Source organism: Schistocerca serialis, chromosome 3 (assembly GCF_023864345.2).
Source record: "Schistocerca serialis cubense isolate TAMUIC-IGC-003099 chromosome 3, iqSchSeri2.2, whole genome shotgun sequence".
In the NCBI taxonomy this organism is placed as follows: Eukaryota; Metazoa; Arthropoda; class Insecta; order Orthoptera; family Acrididae; genus Schistocerca; species Schistocerca serialis.
In genome coordinates, this window is record NC_064640.1 from 250,470,657 (window position 1) to 250,496,357 (window position 25,701).

Genomic DNA, 25,701 nt, shown 5'->3' on the forward strand with positions numbered 1-25,701 from the left:
TGGAATCGGTGGGTTCAGGAGGGTAATACGGAACGCCGTGCTGGATCCCAACGACCTCGTATCACTAGCAGTCGAGATGATAGGCATCTTATCCGCATGGCTGTAACGGATCGTGCAGCCACGTCTCGATCCGTGAGTCAACAGATAGGGATGTTAGCAAGACAACAACCATCTTCACGAACAGTTCGACGACGTTTGCAGCAGCATGGACCATCAGCTCGGAGACCATGGCTGCAGTTACCCTTGACGCTGCATCACAGACAGGAGCGCCTGCGATGGTGTACTCAACGACGAACCTGGGTGCACGAATGGCAAAACGTCATTTTATCGGATGAATCCATGTTCTGTTTACAGCATCATGATGGTCGCATCCGTGTTTGGCGACATCGAAGTGAACGCAAATAGGAAGCGTGTATTCATCATCGCCATACTGGCGTTATCACCCGGCGTGATGGTATGGGGTGCCATTGGTTACACGTCGCGGTCACCTCTTGTTCGCATTGACGGCACTTTGAACAGTGGACGTTACATTTCAGATGTGTTACGACCCGTGGCTCTACTCTGCATTCGATCGCTGCGAAACCGTACATTTCAGCAGGATAATGCACGACCGTATGTTGCAGGTCCTGTACGGGCCTTTTTGGATACAGAAAATGTCTGACTGCTGCCCTGGCCAGCACATTCTCCAGATCTGTCACCAACTGAAAACGTCTGGTCAGTGGTGGCCGAGCAACTGGCTCGTCACAATACGCCAGTCACTACTCTTGATGAACTGTGGTACCATGTTGAAGCTGCATGGGCAGCTGTACCTGTACACGCCATCCAAGCTTTGTTTGACACAATGCCCAGGCGTATCAAGGCCGTTATTACGGCCAGAGGTGGTTGTTCTAGGTACTGATATCTCAGGATCTATGCACCCAAATTGCGTGAAAATATAATCACATGTCAGTTCTAGTATAATATATTTGTCCAATGAATACCCGTTTATCATCTGCATTTCTTCTTGGTGTAGCAATTTTAATGACCAGTAGTGTACTATAAGGGCCCTCAAATGAAAACGAGACAGATGAGGAAAAAGTAACTAAACTGTTTATTATTTCAAAAGTAATCGCCATAGATGTTAATACATATATCCCACTGTGAACAAGACGGTCAGTCCCTTCATGGAAAAATGTTTGCGGTTGCGTACGAAACCGTGATTGTACCTACGCGTGCGTCTCTTCGTCCGAAGCAAATCGCCGGCACGAATGTCTTTCTTCACGGCTCCAAAAGTACGGAAATCGTATGGGGAGAAATCAGCACTGTATGGAGGATGTGTTACGGATTTCCAGCGAAACTTTTGCAGCGTACTCGAAACAGCCTTGGCAACTTATGGGCGAGCATTTTGTTGGCATGTTGTTTCCACTATGCTGCAGAAGTTTCACTGGAGAGTCCTTACACATCCTCCATACAGTCCCGATTACTCCCCATGCGATTTGCATACTTTCGGAGCCGCGAAGTAAGACGTTCGTGGCCGTCGATTTGCTTCAGTCGGAGAGGTGCACGCCTGAGTAGCCATTTTTTCGTAGGTAAGCGCAAACATTTTTCCATGAAGACACTGACCGGCATCTTTCACAGTGGGATAACATATTAACAGTTATGGCGAGTACTTTTGAAATAGTTGACAGTTTACTTACTCTTTTCCCATCTGTCTCGTTCTCATATGACTGCCCCTTATATCATTAAATTACAACGGGAATTTACAGAAAACCAGATTTTAAAACTAAAGCGAAGACGAAGGTTCGTTTCGAGGAGTAAGAAGAGATTTATCAACGTCCCAAAACGACACGCCAATGTCGTTGACAACCTCACAAAAGCGATGTTAACGGCAGCCTCTTGTAAGCTGTCAACCTGGTGATCGATACGCGTAGACATGTAATTACGAGAGACGTTAATGAGGCTGTGGAGGCGGTGAGCAGTGCGCAGGTGCGGCAGCGGGGGCGGGCAGCGGGGGCGGCCGGCGTGGGTCGGCGTCTGCCGGCGTATCGACGGCAGTGGGTCCGCTGCCGCTATGTCGCTTGGCTGGCGCCATGAGCCTCATCGCAGGTAAGGCGCTACCACGCACCAATCGCCCTCTGAGAACGCTCTTACTAGCGGCAGTTCACGTCTACTGCTTCTGTAATTCTCCATAGCTGGCAGCTTTTGCGTCTCTACGTGCTTTGGCGCACGAGACTGACCCATTAGCTACTTTAGTCATTTAAGAAAGTGAATCGCCATTGTAAGAGTGCAAGTAAATGGCCTTTATTTTAGCTGGAAACGACGCAATTCACGATTCACCTGAAGTCTAAGTCCTTGCTTAAGGCTGTCATTCTCTTGCTGTCACCATACATCGCTTCAGCACGTCTTATTGGCTTTGTTCGTGCGTGGGCATGTGTCACATGTATTTACACGTGTCACCAGTCGTATCATTATTTTTTTGTCTGAAGTGGAAGGTAACAAACACCGTAAAGTTGTCATAAATACCGGCAGGCCATCTTACAACCTTACCATTACCCTGTGTTTGTGAACAGTGTAAAATGTCAAGACTGTCAGTAATTGTACACTATTTGGAACGATGTAACCATGTGGCGCGACAGACATGGGCGCAGCACTGTAGTTGATGATGGGAATTAAATCGGCAGTGCCATTTCGAAGGAACGAATACGGCATTTGCCTTCAGCGATTTAGGGAAATCACGGAAAACCTAAATCCAGATGGCCGGACGGGGATGTGAATCTTAACGAAATGTAACTCATCCACGAAGGAAGTGGCTTACAAGGCGCTTGTTCGTCTGATTCCTGAGTATTGTTCATCAATATGAGAACCTTACCAGGTAGGAATGATAGAAGAGGCAGACAAGATCTAACGATGAGCGTCGCGGGAGCAGTACCGAGTTGTTCAACAAACTCCATTGGCAGTCTAGAATGAAATTTTCTCTCTACAGCGGAGTGTGCGCTGATATGAAACTTCCTGGCAGATTAAAACTGTGTGCCCGACCGAGACTCGAACTCGGGACCTTTGCATTTCGCGGGAAAGTGCTGTACCGACTGAGCTACCCAAGCACGACTCACGCCCCGTCCTCACAGCTTTAATTCCAACAGTGCCTCGTCTCCTACCTTCCAAACTACACAGAAGCTCTCCTGCGAACCTTGCAGAACTAGCACTCCTGGAAGAAAGGATATTGCGGAGACATGGCTTAGCCACAGCCTGGGGGATGTTTCTAGAATGAAATTTTCACTCTACAGCGGAGTGTGCGCTGATATGCCCGCGAAAGGAAAAGGTCCCGAGTTCGAGTCTCGGTCCGGCACACAGTTTTAATCCGCCAGGAAGTTTCCATTGGCAGTCGTTACAAGAGGGGCGCTGGGTATCACGGAGAGGTTTTCTACTGAAATTTCGAGACAGCACTTTCCAGTAAGAATCTGACAACATTTTAATTCCTCCCACATACGTCTCGCGTAATGATCACGACGAAAAAATTCGAGAAATTAAAGCCAATGCAGAGGCTCACTGACAATCATTCTTCCCAACCGCCATTCACGAGTGGAACAGGGAAGGAGGGATCAGTTAGTGGAACCAGAATTATTCTCCGCCACGCACCGTTAGGTGGTTTATGGATGTTCTTGATGTAGATGTAGATGTCGATATAGATGTAGTTGAAACGTCGCCCTCCAGAGTGGGAATCGAGTCGTTACACCAGAAACTGCAAGTATGTTGACTGTTTTGTCAGACGCGGATTGTCGTTGACCTATTGGGTCGCACTCTGACCTTCTCGTCTCTCGGCTTCTCCTTTATGAATTATTCAGCTGCCACTTCCGCTTATTCTCTCAAACTGCCAGAAGACGATGCTACAGCACTGATTCACGGCAACCGTGCCTTCTGTTTTCGAGAACGTCATCACCATACAAGTACGTATACAGTATGTTAAAAAAAGTATTCCGTATTTTTAGAGGAGGAAGTATGGACCAAAACGAGGCAAAAATGTCGAGTAAACATAGGTTCTAAAATGCATACCTTAATATCTACCGCGAATCACGTATCTTCTTGTACAAGTCCTTTGCTATTACGAAGGACCTGCAGAATGCAATAAACAAACGGGGACACATTCCTCAGTTATTTTCTGTGGTTACAGCATGCAGTAGCCGGCCGGAGTGGCCGTGCGGTACTAGGCGCTACAGTCTGGAACCGAGCGACCGCTACGGTAGAAGGTTCGAATCCTGCCTCGGGAATGGATGTGTGTGATGTCCTTAAGTTAGTTAGGTATAATTAGTTCTAAGTTATAGGCGACTGATGACCTCAGAAGTTAAGTCGCATAGTGCTCAAAGCCATTTTTGAGCAAGCAGTAAACATCTGCCAGCGTTCCGTCACAATATCAGCCTACCAGAAGGCAACTCTCCCAGTGGCTGTTACAAAGATGTGGTGAAGATCCACTTTTCGCAACAAAGATACTGTTCGCAGACGAGGCTTGTTTCACGCTAGATAAAATTATCAATTTTCATAGCCAGCATGTGTGAGCTGATGCAAATCCACGCGCAGTTGATGTAGCATGATATCAGCGCCGATTTTCAATTAATGTGAGGGAGGAATTATTGGTGACAGACTAATAGGACACAACATACGACCAAACAGGCTGACTGGTGCGAGGTATCTTCAGTTTCTGCCAAACGACTTGTCTGTCCTGATAGAAGAGGTATCATTCCAACAACTACTGGAGATGTGGTTCGTGCATTATGGAGCACCAGCACATTTCCAAAAATGGTTCAAATGGCTCTAAGCACTATGCGACTTAACTTCTGAGGTCATCAGTCCCCTAGAACTTAGAACTAATTAAACCTAATTAACCTAAGTACATCACACACATCCATGCCCGAGGCAGGATTCGAACCTGCGACCGTAGTGGTCGCTCGGTTCCAGATTGTAGCGCCTAGAACCGCACGGCCACTCCGGCCGGCCCAGCACATTTTCACCCAAATGTCCCAGGATACCTCACACAGGCATTCATTGGGCAATTGACTGATCGGGGAGGCTCAGCACGTTGGCCAACTCGTTCACCCTATCTTAATCCTGTGGAGTCTTGCTTGCGGGGGACCTTGAAATCTTTGGCGTACGCAAACTCCATTAATGATTTACAAACACTAAAGGAACGCATCAACAGTACCAGCCACCTCATATGTGACTACTCTGGAGTTTTCAGAGTGTGAGTGATTTCCTAAGATAGAGGACTGAAGCACGCTTTTCTGTGATGATCAACACATTTACCACCTCCTTTAGCTTTGGCTCACAAGTGCTGGTCGTATGTAATAGCAAGTAGATTATATTCGAAGTTCCGATGTTTCACAGTAACAGAATAATGTGTTCTCATTTGCTTACTGCATTCTGTAGCTCGTACATAATAGCAAAGGAATTGCAGTAGAAGAGATGTGTTGCAGAGCAGCGAATACGAACAAGCGCATTTAGAGCACATGTTTACTTGACATATTTTGCTTGTTTTTGTCCATAATATCACCTCTCAAAATATGGAATACCTTTTAACACTCCGTATACACCACCATAACCCTACCCAAGGAGATTACAAGGGCGTGCTGAAAAGTAATGGCTCCGAATTTTTTATCTGAAATCTTTTAAGGCGTTTTTAAATTAAACAAAGGTTATTACATTCTACACCCTTATTCTTCATGTCTACATATTCACTTCTCAACATAGTCTCCCTGGCGACGAACACGTTTCTCCCGAGACACCATTTTGTTGATACCGTCACTGTAGAACGTTTGACTTTGTTGACGGAACCACAGCCTCAACTCAGCTTGCACCTCGTCATCACTATCAAAGCGAAGTTCTCGAAGGTGTTGTTTAAGTTTTGTTAACAGATGAAAATCGAATGGGGTCAAGTCGGAACTGTATGGATGATGATCGATGACAGTAAAACCCAAGGCGTCGGATTCTTGCAGATATCGCACCTCTCGTGTGTGGTCTGATATTGTCATGATGAAGGAAAGGATGCTTTAAGTGTGGAAGAACTGTTAGAATTGGAAACCCAATTATAGCCCGCTGTTTCACACACACACACACACACACACACACACACACACACACACAGAATGTTAATAACCTTTGTTTTATTTGAACAGCTTTAAGAGTTTCCACATAAAAAAATCGGAGGCATTGCTTTTCAGCATGCCTTCGTACCACTACACTGTGTTAGCGAAGGGTACAAGGCGTAATTGATGAACGTTGATTGCACTAGGAATTGCAAGTATGCAGACTGTGTTGTTAGACGTAGGTCACCACTGAACCACTGGGTCGCACTCAGACCCTCTTAGCTACTGGCTTCCCTATTGAGGACTATTCAGTTTCCGATTTCGATGCTTCTCTCTGATTGTTAATAGCCGATGATACAACACTTGTTAATGACAACGCTGCCTACTGTTTTTGAGAACATCAGTAGAAGTATATACAGGGTGAGTCACTAACTATTGCCACCTAGAATAACTCCGAAAGTATGATAGTAGCTGAAAAATTTGTGGGATAAATGTAGCGTGGGACAACGGGAGCCATCATATGATGTTGGTTTTTTGTTGCTAGGTGGGGTCGCTTCAGAGATATGAAGGTCAACTTTTTTTTTCAATGGGATGCTATAGTTTCTTACTTATTTTCTGATAGCGGCTATCGAAACGCATCCAAAGATGTGCAACAGTAAGGTCTTTGAAGGTCAACGAAGGTCACAAAGCTGACATGAACGTCCATTTACAGAAGGTATCAATGTAGTGCTGCAATCTTATCATGGATTTAATAGTATTCCTTATCACATCGGCACTTGTCGAAGCACATACTCTGACAATTCTCTCTCGTATATCGTGCAAATAGCAAATATTCGCCGAATACAGCGTATCCATCAAACGTGCCGCTATCAGAAAATAAATACCAAATTATAACATCCCATTAAAAAAAAAGTTGACCTTCGTATCTCTGAGCGACCCCACCTAGAAATAAAAAACCGACATCATGTGATGGCACCCTTTTTCCCATGCAACATTTGTCCCACAAACTTTTCAGCTACTATCATACTTTCGGAGTTATTCTAGGTGGCAATTTTTAGTGACTCACTCTGTATATAGTTTATATATCTGAATCGGTTCATATGTTGGAATGGGGCAATACCATGTATAAGGGGTAGTCAAATGAAAACCAATACCCGCCGCAACGGGGCTATGGAATGTTTCCATTGAAAAATAATCATCACACGCCTTATCACGTTTATCCCACTGGGAGACGAGACGATCAATTCCTGTTTACTAGAACGTGGTCGGCAGCTGACGAATTCACAAAATGGTTCAAATGGCTCTGAGTACTATGGGACTCAACATCTGAGGTCATCAGTCCCCTAGAACTTAGAACTACTTAAACCCAACTAACCTAAGGACGTCACACACATCCATGCCAGAGGCAGGATTCGAACCTGCGACCGTAGCGGTCGAGCGGTTCCAGACTGAAGCTCCTAGAACCGCTCGGCCACACCAGCAGGCGACGAATTCACAACCGCACCCTCCCTTGCACTTCCTCGACCGATTGAAACGGACGTCAACGCATGTCCTTCAGGTCGCCAAAGATGTGAAAATCACACGCTAAAACATACGTGCTGTACGGAGAATGTTGCGGTATTTTGTAAGCAAATCACTGAAGCGTAATGGCGACGCAGTTTCTCAGAATTGTCTTCATAGCGCTGCGCATTGATTGTGGTTCCACGTCCGAGGAACTCGACGAAGAGAAGGCCCCTGCAGTCGAAGAACTGGTGTGAACAGCTTCAGATTTCTTCGGCAGGTGAGATGTGGAACTTCTCGACTGTTGGGTTTCCCGTTTGCCCTCAGGCCCGAAATGCTGTCGGATGGAACCATCGTGTTGCACGAGAACGCCCGCCCCACACTGTCAATCGGACGAAGGCTACCCTTCAGCGATATGGTTGGGAAACACCGCAACATCCTCCGTACAGCCCGGATCTTTCACCGTGTGATTTTCACATCTTTAGTGACCTGAAGAAAGTCATGCGTGGATGTCGGCTTCAGGCGGAAAAGGAAATGCGAGCGTGGGTGCAGTTGCGGATCCGCCAGAGGCCGATCGCGCTTTACGAAACAAGAATTGATTGTCTAGTCTGCTACTGAAATAAATGTCTTAACGCTTGTGGTAGTTACTTTTGAATGGAACTGTTCGATGATCCGGTTGTGGCTGGTGTTCGGTTTTCATTTGACTGCCCCGCGTACCACCACTGTGAAAGAAAGAGTCATATAGCATTATTGGCTGAGATTACGCGGAGGATAGCAGCCGCCTAATCGGAAAGGGTTTTCTTCCTCCGTGTACCATTGCCACTTACCTCATGGTGTGTGAGTTGCGTCTTTACTGTATCTGTTAAGTGTAGGTTGCTGTACTGGATTGTATACAGGACATTTCAGTGTCTTTGCATCAAGATACTTGTGGTGACAGATCACATCATGGAAGCAACTTTTGCTGGAGACAATATGTTCGCTGACACCTCCGAGCAATGGTAGACGTCCTTTAGTATTTGCCGGCCCTTGAACGACGAGATTTCACCGGTCTACCAGGAGCTATTAACCTGGTGTGCTGCATACTACCTACACCAGTAGACTGATAGAGCGATCTGCGCCAAGAAAACCTTATGAATGAGTATCTCTAAGCGAAGAAAGGTACGTCAGATGCGAATCAGGGAATTTAATTTTGCTGGGCGTACCCCTTTCACACGGAGCAGGTGACTGAATTTTATAGCCACCACACAAGGCATATGTACGCCACAGACTGTCTACACCCCGCCACCTCTCAGGGGATAACCAATACGAAAGGATACGCAACGTCGCCGGAAAGCTTTAGCGAACATTTTGTCTCTAACAAAAGCTGTTTCTCATGACATGATCTATCACGCCTAGAAGTTTGGTGCAAAAACTGTGAAGCAACGTGTATAGCATGTTACCATGTTTACGTTTTATAATACTGAGATAATGCAGATGGTGAAACCCTCCTGAGCAGCACCAAGGAAGTCGCCATGAGGACGGACGGATCACCATTAACAGAGTCACATGATCTCACTCCATGATATCCTGCGGAGAAGTTTGGAATTTAATCCAGGGTCTTGGTGTAAAGTTAGGTGATCACCAACTCACCGCCGCCGTCTCTCCCCCCCTTGTCGGCCAAATGTAAGAGACGAAAATTTCTTCCATCAGTACGGTTCGAATTGGCTGCCTCCTAGCTGAACGTCCCGAACACCAGTATATAGGCGAGCGTTAACGACCTCGGCTAAAGATGCGTGTTATCTCCAGTAAGACATCGGATATCATGTCATTACATTCGAATCATCCTCCTAACTAAAAAGGTACTTATTTTTCATGAACCGCCCTTCAAACAGTAATTTGCACACAGACTGTCTACTTAGTCTTTTATGAAACTTTCTCAGCGCTACTGGTAGAAGATACTCTACCGAATGTACAGTCGGACTGATTGTTTCTACAAATAACCTAGTCATCTTCATCACGTCCTGAAAACAAGGCTTTGGAACTGTTGGATGAAGTCTAGACAGCGAGCGCTGCCAAATTTATGGTTTTTGCAGGGCTTGGACAGAAATGAAAGTAAGAGAAGAGGGAGCTCCAGATGGCCAAGAATTTAGAAAAAATGCGTTTCTGGCCTGACTCGGCAGAGGTATGAGCCATTTATGTTTGCGTAGTTGACACGTAGCGGTTGGAGCAGCAGGAAGACTTGTGATCGGTAATCCCAGGGTTGGGTTCCTATGCGGAAACATTTTTTTTTATTTTAAGTTTTTACTTTACTTATACCGCAAATGAGCTGAAAAAATCCTCAAGTATTGCGTTTATTAATGTTTTCGTTACAGTAACGAAAAGCCTAGGCAAAGGAAAATTTGGGATTGAAAATAAATTTCCAGGAAGGTACGTGAATTTCGTATGTAAAATTAGATTCTTTTATTATTTTACGGTTGATGATTTTCACGTGCTGGGAAGATATTCATCATAAAAACAGGGGAACCTACTGTTCATGTTCAGCTGCCGAGGGCTGCTCGCAGATAAAAATTAAGCTAACGGTACAGAATACGAAGTTCTGTACGCTTTAATTAAAATCTCTACTTGAAAAGTTATTTTCAAAATCCTGGTGAAAACTGTAACTACAAACCTTTCTTGGAAATTATTTGCAGTCCTAATTTTTCTTTTTCCTTTCCTTTTCATGCCTTTTATGCAGATTTTAACAGATACGCTATACTGCGCATTATTTCAGTTTATTTGCAGTGTAAGTGAAGTAAAAATTGAAAATAAAAAAGAAAAAGTTTCCGCCATTCTCGGATCACCGTTCTTTATTCTTACAGCTGATCCAACCACTGTCTGAAAACTACGCTAACATAAATGGCTCATGACTCGCACGACCCTAATCAAAACTGATATCGTTTTCTAAACGTTTGGCCATCTGGAGCTCCCAATCCGTCACTTTCATTTCTGCCCAGGTCCTGCGTATACGATAAATTTGGAAGAATCCGTGATGATGAGTGGGAGCGATCGCTTTGTAAGACTGTCGCTAACAGCACGTGGCGAAGAAGATTGGTTCAAATGGCTCTGAGCACTACGGGACTCAACGGCTGTGGTCATCAGTCCCCTAGAACTTAGAACTACTTAAACCTAACTAACCTAAGGACATCACACACATCCATGCCCGAGGCAGGATTCGAACCTGCGACCGCAGCAGTCGCACGGTTCCGGACTGCGCGCCTAGAACCGCGAGACCACCGCGGCCGGCGGCGAAGAAGACTAGGTCAGCTCAGAAAGCGCATTCTTCAGCTCGAATGGACAGCTCCAAAAGTATCTTCTATTACTATTAAGATTTCTAAGCGTTTCTATGAGCAACAAAAATAACGGAGAAACTCGATATCCAAAAATACCTCGGACTGCAAGTGTTCGTTTAGAAAAACATAATAAAGGAGAAATCACGTCGACGACTGTGGATAATTTTTTCTACCACACTAGGTTCTGTTCAACTGTTTTATGTTTCGGTTCACAGGTTTACACATTGTTCTGCGAGGTATGTCGTGGTCCACACTTTCGTTGCGAATCACGCAGGAATGCCGATGTTCTGGTATAGTGGCTGTTGCTATGAGAGTCGCCAACTAAGTCGTTATATTGATATACACATGTATTTCATACCGATAGAGACATTTGCAAACGTCCCTTATCGATAGGACGAAGCAGAATGGCAAAGATAAACTGAAAAAGATAGTTTTCCCGTCAGTTTTGCTGCAGTTGTTGGGTTGTTGGTGTTGATGGTGGTTCTTTCGAAAAGAGTGCTGAGACGAGGACGATAGCAGCACTTATATTCCTTCAGTCTCTTTTTTTTATGCTGACTTGGAATGGGCTCTACACACTCGAGCGGTACTCCGCAACCAGTCTTGATTCCTGTATACAACCATTATAGCACTTTCCATAGAACTCTCAGAATGAAATATGAGATTCCTTTTTTTTCTAAATGAGTCGCTTCTATAATTAGTGTCACGAACTGCACACCACCCTCCAGTTTTATACCACGCAGAAACTCTTAACGTAACTGAATACGGTTTTTAGAACTCCATCGTCTATTGTTTTGCGAGTTCACTATCACTGATTAATACAACCATGCTTCGTGTCAGATTCATGAGAAGTCAAAACCTAGCTGACAAACAATAGTTGAACGAAGTGAAAATGACCGAAAAGAGAGCAATGAGAGAAGCGTTCATTGACTATGAAGTAAAATTTTGTGAACCGATTTGATTAAAAACCCTAAGTCGTTTTGGTCTTATGTAAAATCATTAAGCGGTTCGAACTTATATTCATTCTCTCAAAGACCATACTGGCACCGAAACAGAAGATAAGAGGGAGAATACCGAAATTCTGAATTCGGTCTTCCGAAATAGTTTCACCGCGTAGATCGTAACACAGTCCCTCCTGTCAATCACCATACGAGCGTCGAAATTGCAGATATTGAGATAACCGGTCGCAGAACAGAAAAGCAATTACAGTCACTTAGTAGTGAAAAGGCTTCAGGACCAGATGAGGTACGTATAAGATTCTAAAAAGATTATGCGAAAGAACTTTCTCTCCTTGTAGCATCAGTTTATCATGTATCACTGGAGCAACGATGGCTACCTAGCGACTGGAAAAGGCGTAATCATTTCCGTTTTCAAGAAGAGCCGCAGAACGTGATGAGGAAGCAAGGAGGACGTAAAGAGCAACCAACACAGCAAAAGAGGGCATTCCTGCCCAAAAGTACTCTACTAGTATCAAACATCGGCCTTAATTTGAGGAAGAAATTTATGAGAATGTGCGTTTGGAGCACATCTTTGCATGGGAGTGTATCATGTGCTGTGGAAAATCCGGAAAAGAAGAGAATTGAAGCGTTTGAGATGTAACGTTACGGAAGGATGTAAAAAATAAGTGGAGTGATAAGAAAAGAAATGAGGAGTTCTCCGCAGAATAGGCGAGGAGTGGAACACGTGGAAGACAGTGGCAAGAATAGGTGAAAAGCGCCACCACGGGCTGCGCAGTCAACGCCGTCTGGTCGAGCAATCTAGCAGCTGAAACGCCCATCAGACCCGCCACAGCACTACACAGTCAACGGGAGGCAACGGTCTAACTTCTGCCAATACAAAATCAGCGGGCACAACCAGTGTCCCAAGTTCCCAGGGATTTTTACTACGTTGTTCCGACTGCTGCCACTTCAGTTGCTCAAAATTCATACGGGGTCAATGACGTCATTTGCAATTCCAAGATGTATTGGTATATTATGTGACATGTGCATGCCTGTTATCACTAACCTCGAAAGAACTGAAGAATCGTATTGTGAGATTGAATGAGAAGTGTTTCTTTAAGCCTGGAACACAACAGTTACTGAGCAACCTAACATTTAAGTTAACTGGAACATTCACAATGTTTGTTCTAACAGGGGATACCCAAGTCATTATTAAAAGTAATATAAACTGGTTACTGTGAGGTTGGCAGAAGCTCAGTTACGTCGAGAATAGCATCTGTAAGCAAGGATGTAATGCAATTCATTGAAATGAAAAACATGAATTTCGTGAAGTTATCTGTATAATAAATAATGAAATGCAGTGTAACGATAGACCCATAAACGCAGGAAATTATCCATTCGAGGTATGTGCCATTAGCCATTAACACACAAAAATGAAATACGACAGCAATTTTTTTTATCTACACTACATCTTACTGAACTCCGTCGCTGTTATTGAATGAAATATTGTTGAGGAGGGCCACAACTCGCCATAAACACTTTAAAATATATGATTATGAACGGTTTCGGGCCATTATGCCCAACTTCGGAAGACAAAACTTGCTTTAATACGATGCCAGTATCGCCGGCAGCTTGTAGCCTGCTCCTACACAACAAATAAAGTAGCCCTAAGTACATAAAAAATTTTATGCAGTACAGTAACAGATGGAATCGTACACAAACAATGGTAGCCATCTGAAGATGTGCATACTGACTCGAAACCAGTCGTGTAAATAATATACAGTTCTTTTTAAATTATTTGAGGCTGGTTGCAGTCTCCCTGAAGAATATTTAATAGTGTAACGTGTGTTCTGGTTTTATATCGGGCACCGAATCTCGTCTGCAGTAAGCATGGTTTTTACAGTCTAATGGATAACATCATATATCCACGAGTTACCATCGGTAATTTCAACGTCCATGGTGCTGTCTGGGGAAGTTGTAGAACGGGCCGCGTAAATGAGCTTCTGCTCAAAGCTACGTTTGAAAACAACTTCATAATTTTGAAAGATAGCACCTTCACTTGAATACCAAGACCAGGGGCAGCTCAGTCGACTGTGGAAGTGGTACTACGGTCTACTCAGCCGATATCTGTAAACGTATGACAGGATTTGGAAGACTCTAGGGATTAGGACCACTTTTCTATACAGGGTGATTCAAAAGTCATGTCCCGTAGGACAAATGGTTCAAATGGCTCTGAGCACTATGGGACTGAACATCTGTGGTCATCAGTCTCCTATAACTTAGAACTACTTAAACCTAACTAACCTGAAGACATCACACACATCCATGCCCTGGGCAGAATTCGAACCTGCGACCGTAGCGGTCACGCGGTTCCAGACTGAAGCGCCTAGAACCGCACGGCCACAGCGGCCGGCCCCGTAGGACAAATTCGCTATTAGTGGAGACAGCGAAAACTACAACGAGAGGAATATCCCAGCACTACTACACCGCCGAAAAGTCAATGAGTTTGAATACCTCCTGCTTTAGAGATACGTGCGAACAACTGACCGGACGTGGTAGTTGCATTGTACTGTTTAGTTTCAGTTTGTCATTGGCCTATGATATAACATTTTGTTTGTGCGATTAAAGCACATCTACAGTACGCGTTCGTCTCTTTGTATTTTTGCAATCTCCACTAATTACAACTTTGTCTTATGGTTCAAGAGTACTGAATCACCAATGCAGACTTTGTCCTATGGGGACTTTTGAATCACCCCGTAAATATTCATTACCACAGGAGTGGGAAATTTCACCTAAGTTTTAATTCAGACAACTGGAATATTGAAAGATCTAAGTAAACAAAAAAACAAGAAGCGGTAGAAGTGAAAACGTTCTCGTATAGTGGATTGGGGGATGCGCCTGTAGAGGAAAATTGCAGTGGAATGGTGGAAAGGCCGCGGCTGTATCAGTACATTACAGAATGCATATAAGGCTAAGGACGAGGACACTGGTCCAGGAGTGGGACAATAGATGTCAAGCAACAATTATACGAAGAAAAATGAACACAAAATATACAACCAAAAATTCGTGCAGGGTTTTCTGACACAGAAATTCCATCCATGTATACCGAAAGTGCAATGCTACACCAAAAACTGAAGTATGGAAAATAGCTCCACCGCTAAATAGACCACAAGCCTGTTTTTGATGACTAATATCAGAATCAAATTCAACTATTGTGCCGGCCGCTGTGGCCGAGCGGTTCTAGGCGCTTCTGTCTGGCACCGCGCGACCGCTACGGTCGCAGGTTCGAATCCTGCCTCGGGCATGAATGTGTGTGATGTCCTTAGGTTAGTTAAGTTTGCGTAGTTCTAAGGGACTGATGACCTCAGATTTTAAGTCTCATAGTGCTCAGAGCCATTTAAACCATTTGAATCAACTATTGTTGTTGCCGAAAACATCGTCATATGATTAATGCGATACCACCGGAACACAGCGAATTTGGTTAGATTCAGTATGTGAACCACGCATTCCGTCGTTACCCTAAACACGGCATGGAAACGTATTAGTTATTTAAGATGTTCGTTCGAATGAATCGATAAATCCTCACTAACGTGGTTATGCCATTGACAACAGCGTAGACAAACTTATAAACAAATTCTGTTTGAATTCTTGATAAATAGTGACACAACATTAGAGCCACTGTAATCCTGTTTGGATGTATTCTAGCTATTTTCACATTACTATGTTATTGAGTTCATGTGTTAAAACCTATTTAAGTATTGTATAAATAAGCTAGACTGATGCCGTCATGATGAAGTTAGTTCGCTAACTTTCTATGGACAGCGTAACCAGAGACGAATAAAAGGCACAACGAACTGGCACACAACAGGTCGCCATCCAAACATACCCCTTTCACAGCAAACCTCCACAAATCGTATATATTTCTAGTATCACTCAGTTATGTTTGTACGAAGTTTAAGTGTAGAGTAGTGCAGGATAGTATTGATTTTCTTACATAGTAGTATCATAATTTCGAGTCCAGTACGGCGTTTCTGAACACCCAGGAAAGTTGAAAATAATTCAGCATTCTATATACTTCATTAATAGCTACTGTAAATAATAAGTTAACCTACGAGTACTGCTATCAACATTGCATATCTATATTACTAAGAGAATATCCTGGAATACGGAGACCAGCACCAGTTTCAAATTGCCTTTCTACCGGCTTGTAGGGGCGACAAAGAGTTGATTTTCAATAGCACGAGCAACTATTCACCGAATTTAAAAAATTAAAAAACTATCATTATTTACTCATGAAGAGGTATAGCCTTATGTTAAAAATTTAACAAAGTAAGACCAGTTTTACAGTTAAAAACTGTGTGTTCGTCTTAAGGCACCGTAACTGACCGCGCGCAAGTACCCCAACTTTATTCGTTCAATACTTGAGAATGAGAGCACTTAGCCATTTTCAACACACTTTACACATAATTTCAAACCCTTACAAAACTTTTTTCTCGCTGACATCTCCCACAAAATGATGAAAGGAAACAAGTTTATCGCTTAGTACCCTTTCGTTGTTGATCCAGTAAAACTTCCGCATGAGACATGACGTTTCTATGTATTACTTCTTTACTACCGAACGTATTTGCAACACAGTTTACAGAGAGTATCCACATGTATTACTGAATGTACGTGCAAAATTATATCATTGTACAGCACATAGTTCAGAAGATATGAAGTAATAGACATTGAGAAGCGTGGGAAACTATATTCTGCTTAAAATGGAGCACAGTAAAACTTCAACATCAGGCATGATGTTTTAATTTATTACTTCTTTAATGCTAACCGTGTTTGCAACACACTTTGCAGACAGTATCTAGATATGTCACTGAATGTAAGCGTAAAATTATATCTTTCTATGACACATAGTTCAGGAGACACGACTCATAAACAATGAGGTGCGTGAAAAATATGCTTTTCCTTAAAATGGAGAGCAAATTACCTAGACTATATTCATCTAGTGTTTCATAAGGACAGGACTTAGCGATTTCAAATAAACTTAAAGCATAATTTCAAACCTAAAAAATGTGAATAGTTAATCTTATCTACAAAATAACGGCAACCTTTTTTTTTAATTTCATGGTAAACTCCACACTAATTAGGTTCCTTAGTTATAGTGTTACATTGTGATTTTTATACGTTCTACTGAATGTTAGTTGACATGCATTTCACAACATTTGTGCCCGGTTCTTGTTTTGTAGTGGCTGTTGGTAGGTCTCACAGAGAAAATAATGCTCATGAATCTGACATTCTTACACTCCGTACTGCTAAATAGCAAGCGCACACATAAAGTTACTTCCTTTTTCTCCTGGAGGGAAACCGTATGTAGAATAATCCTGGGAGCGCTATCGTTAAGCAAAGCGAATCTGCTACGGCACCCACGTAATACCTTCACACTGCCTGTAACAGTCGTGTTGTGATACAGCGATGGATAATTTGGCACCGCTATTCAAAGTTCGCTCTAAGTTTTAGACTTACTCGTAGTCAACCTCAAGAGTCAAACGATTCTCAAATCTGTTTTGAATTTCTGTCATTCTCATTACGCACTCGGGCGGTACACCGGATAAGTCCTACATGACAGCTATTGCACGCTAGCCGCCTCTTATAAGCTGTATGATGCAGCTCCTTTTCATACGATCATCGACTGTATTGCTTTTTTGGTGCAACTGGAGTACTCTTAAGATTTCCAGTAAGATCTAGGTTAAATATTTAGCGAATCATTAGTCGCTACTATCGTGTATAGGCCATAGATACGCACGACACAGCCACAGAACAAAAATTTTAATTCAGCTTTTCTTAGCAGGGGAGCTGCTTAACACGCTCCAGGTGTTGGATATAAGCATGACATAGTCAGGGGTTACTAGGGAAGGATTACAAGAAACTCGCTATGGATGTGATATGTCAGAACAGTGGAACTGTAAAAATTTAAGCCTCCCGCTGGGTAGCTGATGTTGGTATTGCGTCTGTCTCCCTCTCGCTTGGGGCGAAATATCGATCGCAAAGCTGGTGCGTGTTTATGTATCTCATTCTCCCCCCCCGTTCACGGAAGACGCTGGGGAAGATGCGGCTGGAGCTTTGTCAGGCCGCTTCCGTGCCTGCCCTCGACAGTTTACAAAATTGAAAATAAAGCTTGCAGATCGTCCATCCTAGATCCTTTCTCACCGCCCCAGTCATCGTCCTCGATTTTGTTAGAAGAATTTCGCCGTCTGGAGCACATGAACGTGACGGATATAGTAGTTTTGAAGTGACATTGAGAAAGATGAGTTTGGTTACCCATCTCTAAATGCGTAAAATACTTTAGCAAAAACCGCAGTTGCAAGGTCTATTTTTGCTTTGACGATTTCAGTTATTTGATAACGAACATCCTGTGAAAATCGCTTTGAAAAAGTTAATTAATTTGGTACTTGATAAATTATTTACGGAGTTTGTCTTATAAAGCTGCGCTTTGAGATAAACTGGTTACAGTTAGAATATGTGTCGACAATCACATATGAAACAGTGACATTGATTGATGTGTATGGCTTTTCAGCTGGGCTAACAAAGAACTAGTAGTGCTATGGAAAGTAATGTTCATGAAAGACAAAGGAGCAATGCAGTGTATCTTTATCGTCCTTTAAAAGTGTGTTACCGTTCGTCTCGGACACTAACTCCTCCAGGCTGCCCTGAATAGCTTCCAGCTTCCAAGGGCTTCAAGTAAAGGGACCACTTCTCTGCAGTTTTCTCTCGCTACATATTGGCAGATCGCAGTTGCGTGAACACGGCAAAGCTAACAAGGTGACCTCGCCTACTCGTCATCATCGATTTCGTTCCAACTTATAGCATACGCAGGGCTTGGCCAGAAATGGAAGTGACAGGACAGGGACCACCAGATGGCCAAGCACTAAAAAAAAAAAATACCATTTTTGGCCCTAGTCGGAGGAGGCATGAGCCATTTATGTTAGCGTAGTTTCTAGATAGCTGTTAGCTCAGCGGAAAAATTGCAGAACGTTAATACGAGGGTCGTGTGGTCGAGTACGTATGCGGTAACTTTTTTATTCTCAATTGTTATGTTACTTACATCAAAAATAAACCGAAATACAGTTTAGTAATTGTGTTTATTAACATTTTAATATGATGCATGAAAAGGAAGTGTAAAAGAAAATTTGGGATTGCAAATAAATTTCCCAGAAAGAGTCGTACTTACAGCGTCCTCGAGGACTCTGCAAATAACATTTCTAGATGATATTGTAATTAAAACGCACAGGACTTCGTATTCCGTTAGTTTCAGTTCGACCTTGGAGAAGTCTGCATGAAAATACGAGGGTCGTTCAATAAGTAATGCCCCACAAATTTTTAAAAAGCCATTAATATACATAGACAAACGTTCTTGTTGGTGCTTCACATTTGATGTTTGTTCTGTAAGCCGGTGAAGTTTCGAACCGTTCTGGCAGATGAGAGAGCCGTAGTGCAGCGTCAAATTGTCGTCTACATACGACTCACGTTACAAGCAGCGTGCTGTTATTGAATTCTTGTGTGCAGAAAAAGAAATCGTGGTGAACATCCATAAACGTTTGTGTGCAGTGTGTGGCGATGCTTCAGTTGATAGCAGTACAGTTGGGCGGTAGGTAAAGAAGGTTACAGCCTCAGGAAATAAAGAAACGGAGCTCCATGATCAGCCACGCTCGAGACGTCTTGTCACAGCCACTGCTTCAGACATGCTGAATCGTGCAGGTGCTATTATTCGTGCCCACCGGCGCATCACAATTCGAGAATTGGCTCTACAGTTGTCGGTCAGCATCGGAAGGGCGTCTGCAATGATCGAGACACTTGGATATTCAAAGAGGTGCTGCGCCTACAGGACAAGAGCTTTTACCAGCAGGGAATACATGCCCTTCCGCAACGTTGGCATACGGCCATAGAACGTGATGGAGACTATGTAGAAAAATAAGACTTGGATTAGACATGTTGAGGAATAATGTGGAAACATCCCCTTAGAAAAATTTATGAATTACTGTGGTGGTAAACCCCTTACGTTATTTGATTTTCAAACAGCTGAGCAAAACTGAACCCGCTCAGACATTTCTCTCTTTACTTATTCTGATCATCAATAAACTGACACACAATATTTTTAGCGCAACGCAATCTGACTTTCAATAATCCCTACAAAAGAATGGCCCTGACTAACAATAACCTATACCTTTCATGAATCACTTACCTCACAAAAATCTTCGTTACTCGAACTACTGCAATACAGCGAGCGCCAATACTGCCAGCTAAATAAAAGAGTCTAACTACTGATAGGCATATTTAGCAAATGAAAGATTTTGATAGAGAACAAACAGTGTATTTACCTTAATAATGTTCAAAAGTGATCATATATATGTATATCAGTTCATGATATCCAGTATTACAAATTTACTCTTTCTGATGGACACACGTCCAGATCGTCTGCTCTCAAAATTCTGTCATCTCTCTCCCCACATCCACAACTGCTGGCGGCTCACCTCCAACTGCGCAACGCTACGTGCTGTTCACATCCAACTGCCCAACACTACAATAGCGAATATTCCAACAATGCCACCCAGCCACAGACTGCACACAGCACAGCCAGTGATTTTCATACAGAGCGCTACGTGACGTTACCAACATAAAAACCTAAACAGCCTACTTACAATGTCACCAAATTCTGACTCTTAACAATATGCGTTCTGAGAAAAAAAAGTGGGTCATTACTTAATGAACGACCTTCGTACATTCCATTATACATAGCAAGCTAGCCTTGCCAACATTTGCCTAAATTATGTGTTGTGCGTGGTTTGCTGCCAAACTGTTCGATGAGAGAGAATCTTTTGTGAATGAAAAAGAGGTTTGTTTTTCTATAGAAACTTCAAAATAGCCTTATAGTTGTAAACGGCAGCGTTTATAACGTTTACAAGATGCCGAGGCGATTACTGCTTCCCCCTGTTTTAAGGATGAGTATCACTCCTTAACGTGTAAATCATCAACTGTAAAGTAATAAAAGTATCTAATTTTATACACCAAGTTCTCATGTGCGCATTACAACCCCTTCATGGAAATTTATTTGCAATCCCAAATTTTCTTTTGCACTTCCTTTCCATACCTTTCCAGAAAATATTAACAAATATAAACAACTGGCCATTAAAATTCCTACACCACGAAGATGACGTGCTACAGACGCGAAATGTAACCGTCAGGAAGAAAATGCTGTGATATGCAAATGATTAGCTTTTCAGAGCATTCACACAACGTTGGCGCCGGTGGCGACACCTACAACGTGCTGACATGAGGAAAGTTTCCAACCGATTTCTCATACACAAACAGCAGTTGACCGGCGTTGCCTGGTGGAACGTTGTTGTGATGCCTCGTGTAAGGAGGAGAAATGCGTACCATCACGTTTCCGACTCTGATAAGGTCGGGTTGTAGCCTATCGCGATTGCGGTTTATCGTATCGCGACATTGCTGCTCGCGTTGGTCGAGATCCAATGACTGTTAGCAGAATATGGAATCAGTGGGTTCAGGAGGGTAATAGGGAACGCCGTGCTGGACCCCAACGGTCTCATATCACTAGCAGTCGAAATGACAGGCATCTTATCCGCATGGCTGAGTCAACAGATGGGGACGTTTGCAAGACAACAACCATCTGCAGGAACAGTGTTTCCAACCGATTTTTCATACGTAAACAGCAGTTGACCGGCGTTGCCTGGTGAAACGTTGTTGTGATGCCTCGTGTAAGGAGGAGAAATGCGTACCATCACGTTTCCGACTTTGATAAAGGTCGGATTGTAGCCTATCGCGATTGCGGTTTATCGTATCGCGACATTGCTGCTCGCGTTGATCGAGATCCAATGACTGTTAGCAGAATATGGAATCGGTGGGTTCAGCAGGGTAATACGGAACGGCGTGCTGGATCCCAACGGCCTCGTATCACTAACACTCGAGATGACAGGCATCTTATCCGCATGGCTGTAACGGATCATGCAGTCACGTCTCGATCCCTGAGTCAACAGATGGGGACGTTTGCAAGACAACAACCATCTGCAGGAACAGTTCGACGACGTTTGCAGCAGCATGGACTATCAGTCGGAGACCATGGCTGCGTTACCCTTGACGCTGCATCACAGACAGGAGGGCCTGTGATGGTGTAATCAACGACTAACCTAGGTGCACGAATGGCAAAACGTCATTTTTTCGGATGAATCCAGGTTCTGTTTACAGCATCATGATGGCTACATCCGTGTTTGGCGACATCGCGGTGAACGCACATTGGAAGCGTGTATTCGTCATCGCCATACTGGCGTATCACCCGGCGTAATGGTATGGGGTGCCATTGGTTACACGTCTCGGTCATCTCTTCTTCGCATTGATGCCATTTTGAACAGTGGACGTTACATTTCAGATGTGTTACGACCCGTGGCTCTACCCTTCTGTCTGTGATGCAGCGTCAAGAGTAACCGCAGCTATGGTCTCTGAGCTGATAGTCCATGCTGCTGCAAACGTCGTCGAACTGTTCCTGCAGATGGTTGTTGTCTTGCAAACGTCCCCATCTGTTGACTCAGGGATCGAGACGTGACTGCAGGATCCGTTACAGTCATGCGGATAAGATGCCTGTCATCTCGAGTGTTAGTGATACGAGGCCGTTGGGATCCAGCACGCCGTTCCGTATTACCCTGCTGAACCCACCGATTCCATATTCTGCTAACAGTCATTGGATCTCGATCAACGCGAGCAGCAATGTCGCGATACGATAAACCGCAATCGCGATAGGCTACAATCCGACCTTTATCAAATTCTGAAACGTGATGGTACGCATTTCTCCTCCTTTCACGAGGCACCACAACAACGTTTCACCAGGCAACGCTGGTCAACTGCTGTTTGTATATTAGAAATCGGTTGGAAACTTTCCTCATGTCAGCACGTTTTAGGTGTCGCCACCGGCGCCAACGTTGTGTGAATGCTCTGAAAAGCTAATCATTTGCATATCACAGCATCTTCTTCCTGTCGGCTAGATTTCGCGTCTGTAGCACGTCATTTTCGTGTTGTAGCAATTTTAATGGCCAATAGTGTAGGTTACTAAGCTAAATTTTATTCCTTTTCCGGTTAGCTGAGTAAGTGCGAAAATAAAATCTGCACAGGATAACCATTTCCTAAGTTCATATATAATTATTTACAGAGGCGGTACAAATAATGTATTCAGAATTAGGGTATATATTTCCTAACGAGAGATCAAAAAGCTGAAGCCTCTGTAGTTGGAAAACAGGCTTGTGTCTCGTTTCGTGTTAAGCGTTGATCAATTTACATATAAATAGAGCTGATATCAGTGGAGGAACAGTTTGCAAGTAGGAGTGTCGGGCAAACTGGTGGCAGGAAGCGCAGAGCACAAAGTGGAATGGACTAACAAGAGGTTCTTATATCGATTCCCTGTATAAGCAGGAAAAGTAAGGAGCGGCCTGAGCGCTACGAGAGGTCCTCCACAGCACCGCCAAGCTGACGGAGCGCCACTTACATCACAAGCAGCTTCTGCTCGCATTATTAGCCTAACTCGCCTAGAATCCAGTGGCTGCCCCAGGTCAGAATAACAGCGGAGAGAAAGCATTTAGTTAGACGCTCGACATAAAATTTAATTTTATTGTTAATATTTGCAGCCATTTTCCTTAGTTATTACTTCAATTACGCTTTATCATAGAGATAAGAAAATATCCGGCTTTTCCAACGCTATGTTTTATTTGTGTGTATCAAACATGTTTCGCCTATTCATGCTAGGCAAGCTCAGTAGTCCACAATATAAAAAAGTTATTTAATTATATTTGTTTTGATAGGAGACCTGTGGTGGTTGTTGGTAGGTCTTAAATTATTTAACTACGGAAGACTGCCGAAAAGTAATGCCTCCGATTTTTTATGTGTAAACTCTTAAAGCTTTCTAAATAAAACGAACTTGATTAACGTTCTACATCCTTATTCTTCGTGTTATTTATTCCTCAATATAGTCACCCTGGCGACGAACACGTATCTCCCACCCAGAGATCAATTTGTTGATACTGCACATTGTCTTTCTCACATGCTTTAGATCTGATTGAGGGGACAATGATGAGAGTAGGGTGGGGCGATGGTATGCAGATGGGGGGAGTGTGGGTGGTGGGTCACTGTATTTGTGTGTGGTGGGTGGGAACGGGGGGGGGGGGGGGGCATGGAAGAGTGAATGTACCCACTCCACATACGCAGAACATATAATATAAGAAAATCACCATTACGCTGGTGTACAAACAGACATGTAAATCTTATGCCATTACATCAAAAGAAATGGAATGCTCACTCCACAGAAAGAACATTTCACTCGGGATGCTGTAAATAAAAACGAAAATATTTTCAGTGACCAAAAGTGCGATTACAGACGAACAATATTCAAACTGTGACGGATCGGGACTCGAACCCGGGAACTTTGCCTCTCGCGCGCAAGTACTTCATCAGCATTTGTTTTTCTTTTTACCTAAGAAACTGTTGCAGGACGACGGGCAGGGCATCCCGTCGCCACGCCTACGTAACGTGCTCTAGGATCAGAGAGAGTAATTAGCAGGTTTATTTACTTTTAATTATTTATTTATTTATTTTTCATTTTCCTTTTTTTATTAACAAAAGATCCTACAACTGTCATAGCGAGCGTCCGAGTCGTCTTCTCGTCTTTTGGTTGGGGTTGGCCCCTATTCCGTCCGGAGGGGATCAATGTACTCCAGGGCTCTTCTTCGGATACAGCGTCTCATACCCAGAACGCCCCAATGAGCAGGAGGGTCCGCAAATCAAGAGGGACCAACAGTCGAGTGTGCCTTTGTGTACATCACGAAATATGTAGTAAAAAACCTTGCCTTTTAGCCAATTAATGGCATTTGTCCTGCTTCGAGGAAATTATACGCTGTCGAGGCGCAATTATCGCCATAGGAGATAGACTCCGACAATCGGCGCAAGAGTAATGCCAGCCTGCGCTGCCTGAGCAGCCGACAGTCGCTGGTCGCGTCACAAGTCAGGCCTGTACGCATCCGAATCAACTACTCAGCATCTTGGACACAAGAGAACCTCCGTCAGGTGAATGCAATGTAGCCGCTGACGAGTAGCGAAGTCCCCGTTCAGAACGAACACGTCGCCGTCGTTAGAAGAGGCGTGTGTACTGCTCGCCACACCGTGTTCCAGCCAACTTCGGGGTGCCGGTGTGCGACCGAATTGTTGGGCTGTTGCTGTTGGTAAAAGCAATAATAGTATTTCGTGTTGGCCATCCGTGTCGACGGGAAGTCCGATCGTAAGTAGCTGAGGTCAGTCAAGAATTCTCTGGTGTGGGTGAGTGCCGGGGAAATGTGTCCCACAGAAACCGGTGGTTGTAGAGAGCGTGGTGTCATTTTAGTTATCAGGATGCCCGTCAGATTGCCGTGGGCAGAAGTCCACGCGCGATTCAAAGCGTTGAGACAGAGCGATCGCTCTCTGTACTAGAGATGATTTAAACCGGTACCGACAGCCCGCTGCGGCAGCGTCAAGGTGGCGTATCGGACTTTAAAAACAAGACCGGCGCTCACGAAAAGTCCATATGTTGCTTGAAATATACCGGCCATCGTAGCCGTCAAGGGAGAGAGGTGAGCAAAATAGTTCAGTTTGGAGACAAGATAGGTGTTGACATAACGTGGTAGTTGGAGCATGTCCATTCGACTCAATTTGTTGCCCTGTATCAGAGCACATGTCTGGTGTAGTAGTCGGCGGAACGTAGTTGCGGCGGTGCGACGGATATTGATATAGATATACAACCGCACTCCCAAACATTTGAGTACGGACACCTTGCCAAAAAGTGACCGCTATTGTTAGGAGAAGCCCCCTTCGACATCCATGTAT

General features: G+C 43.8%; 1 protein-coding gene across 2 annotated transcripts in view; it reads left to right on the forward strand.

The window, feature by feature from the left end:
• LOC126469997 (uncharacterized) overlaps positions 1-25,701 on the forward strand; it is a 406,280-nt gene that overhangs the window by 243,723 nt on the left and 136,856 nt on the right. The window contains exon 1 of one of the 2 annotated variants that reach the window (XM_050097454.1): positions 2,016-2,085. The exons of the other annotated variant lie outside the window; for it this stretch is intronic. Coding sequence (XP_049953411.1) covers positions 2,070-2,085 — 16 coding nt within the window. The 5' untranslated portion in view covers positions 2,016-2,069. Of the gene's footprint in view, positions 1-2,015; positions 2,086-25,701 lie in introns of those variants that run through there. 2 annotated transcript variants of the gene reach the window in all.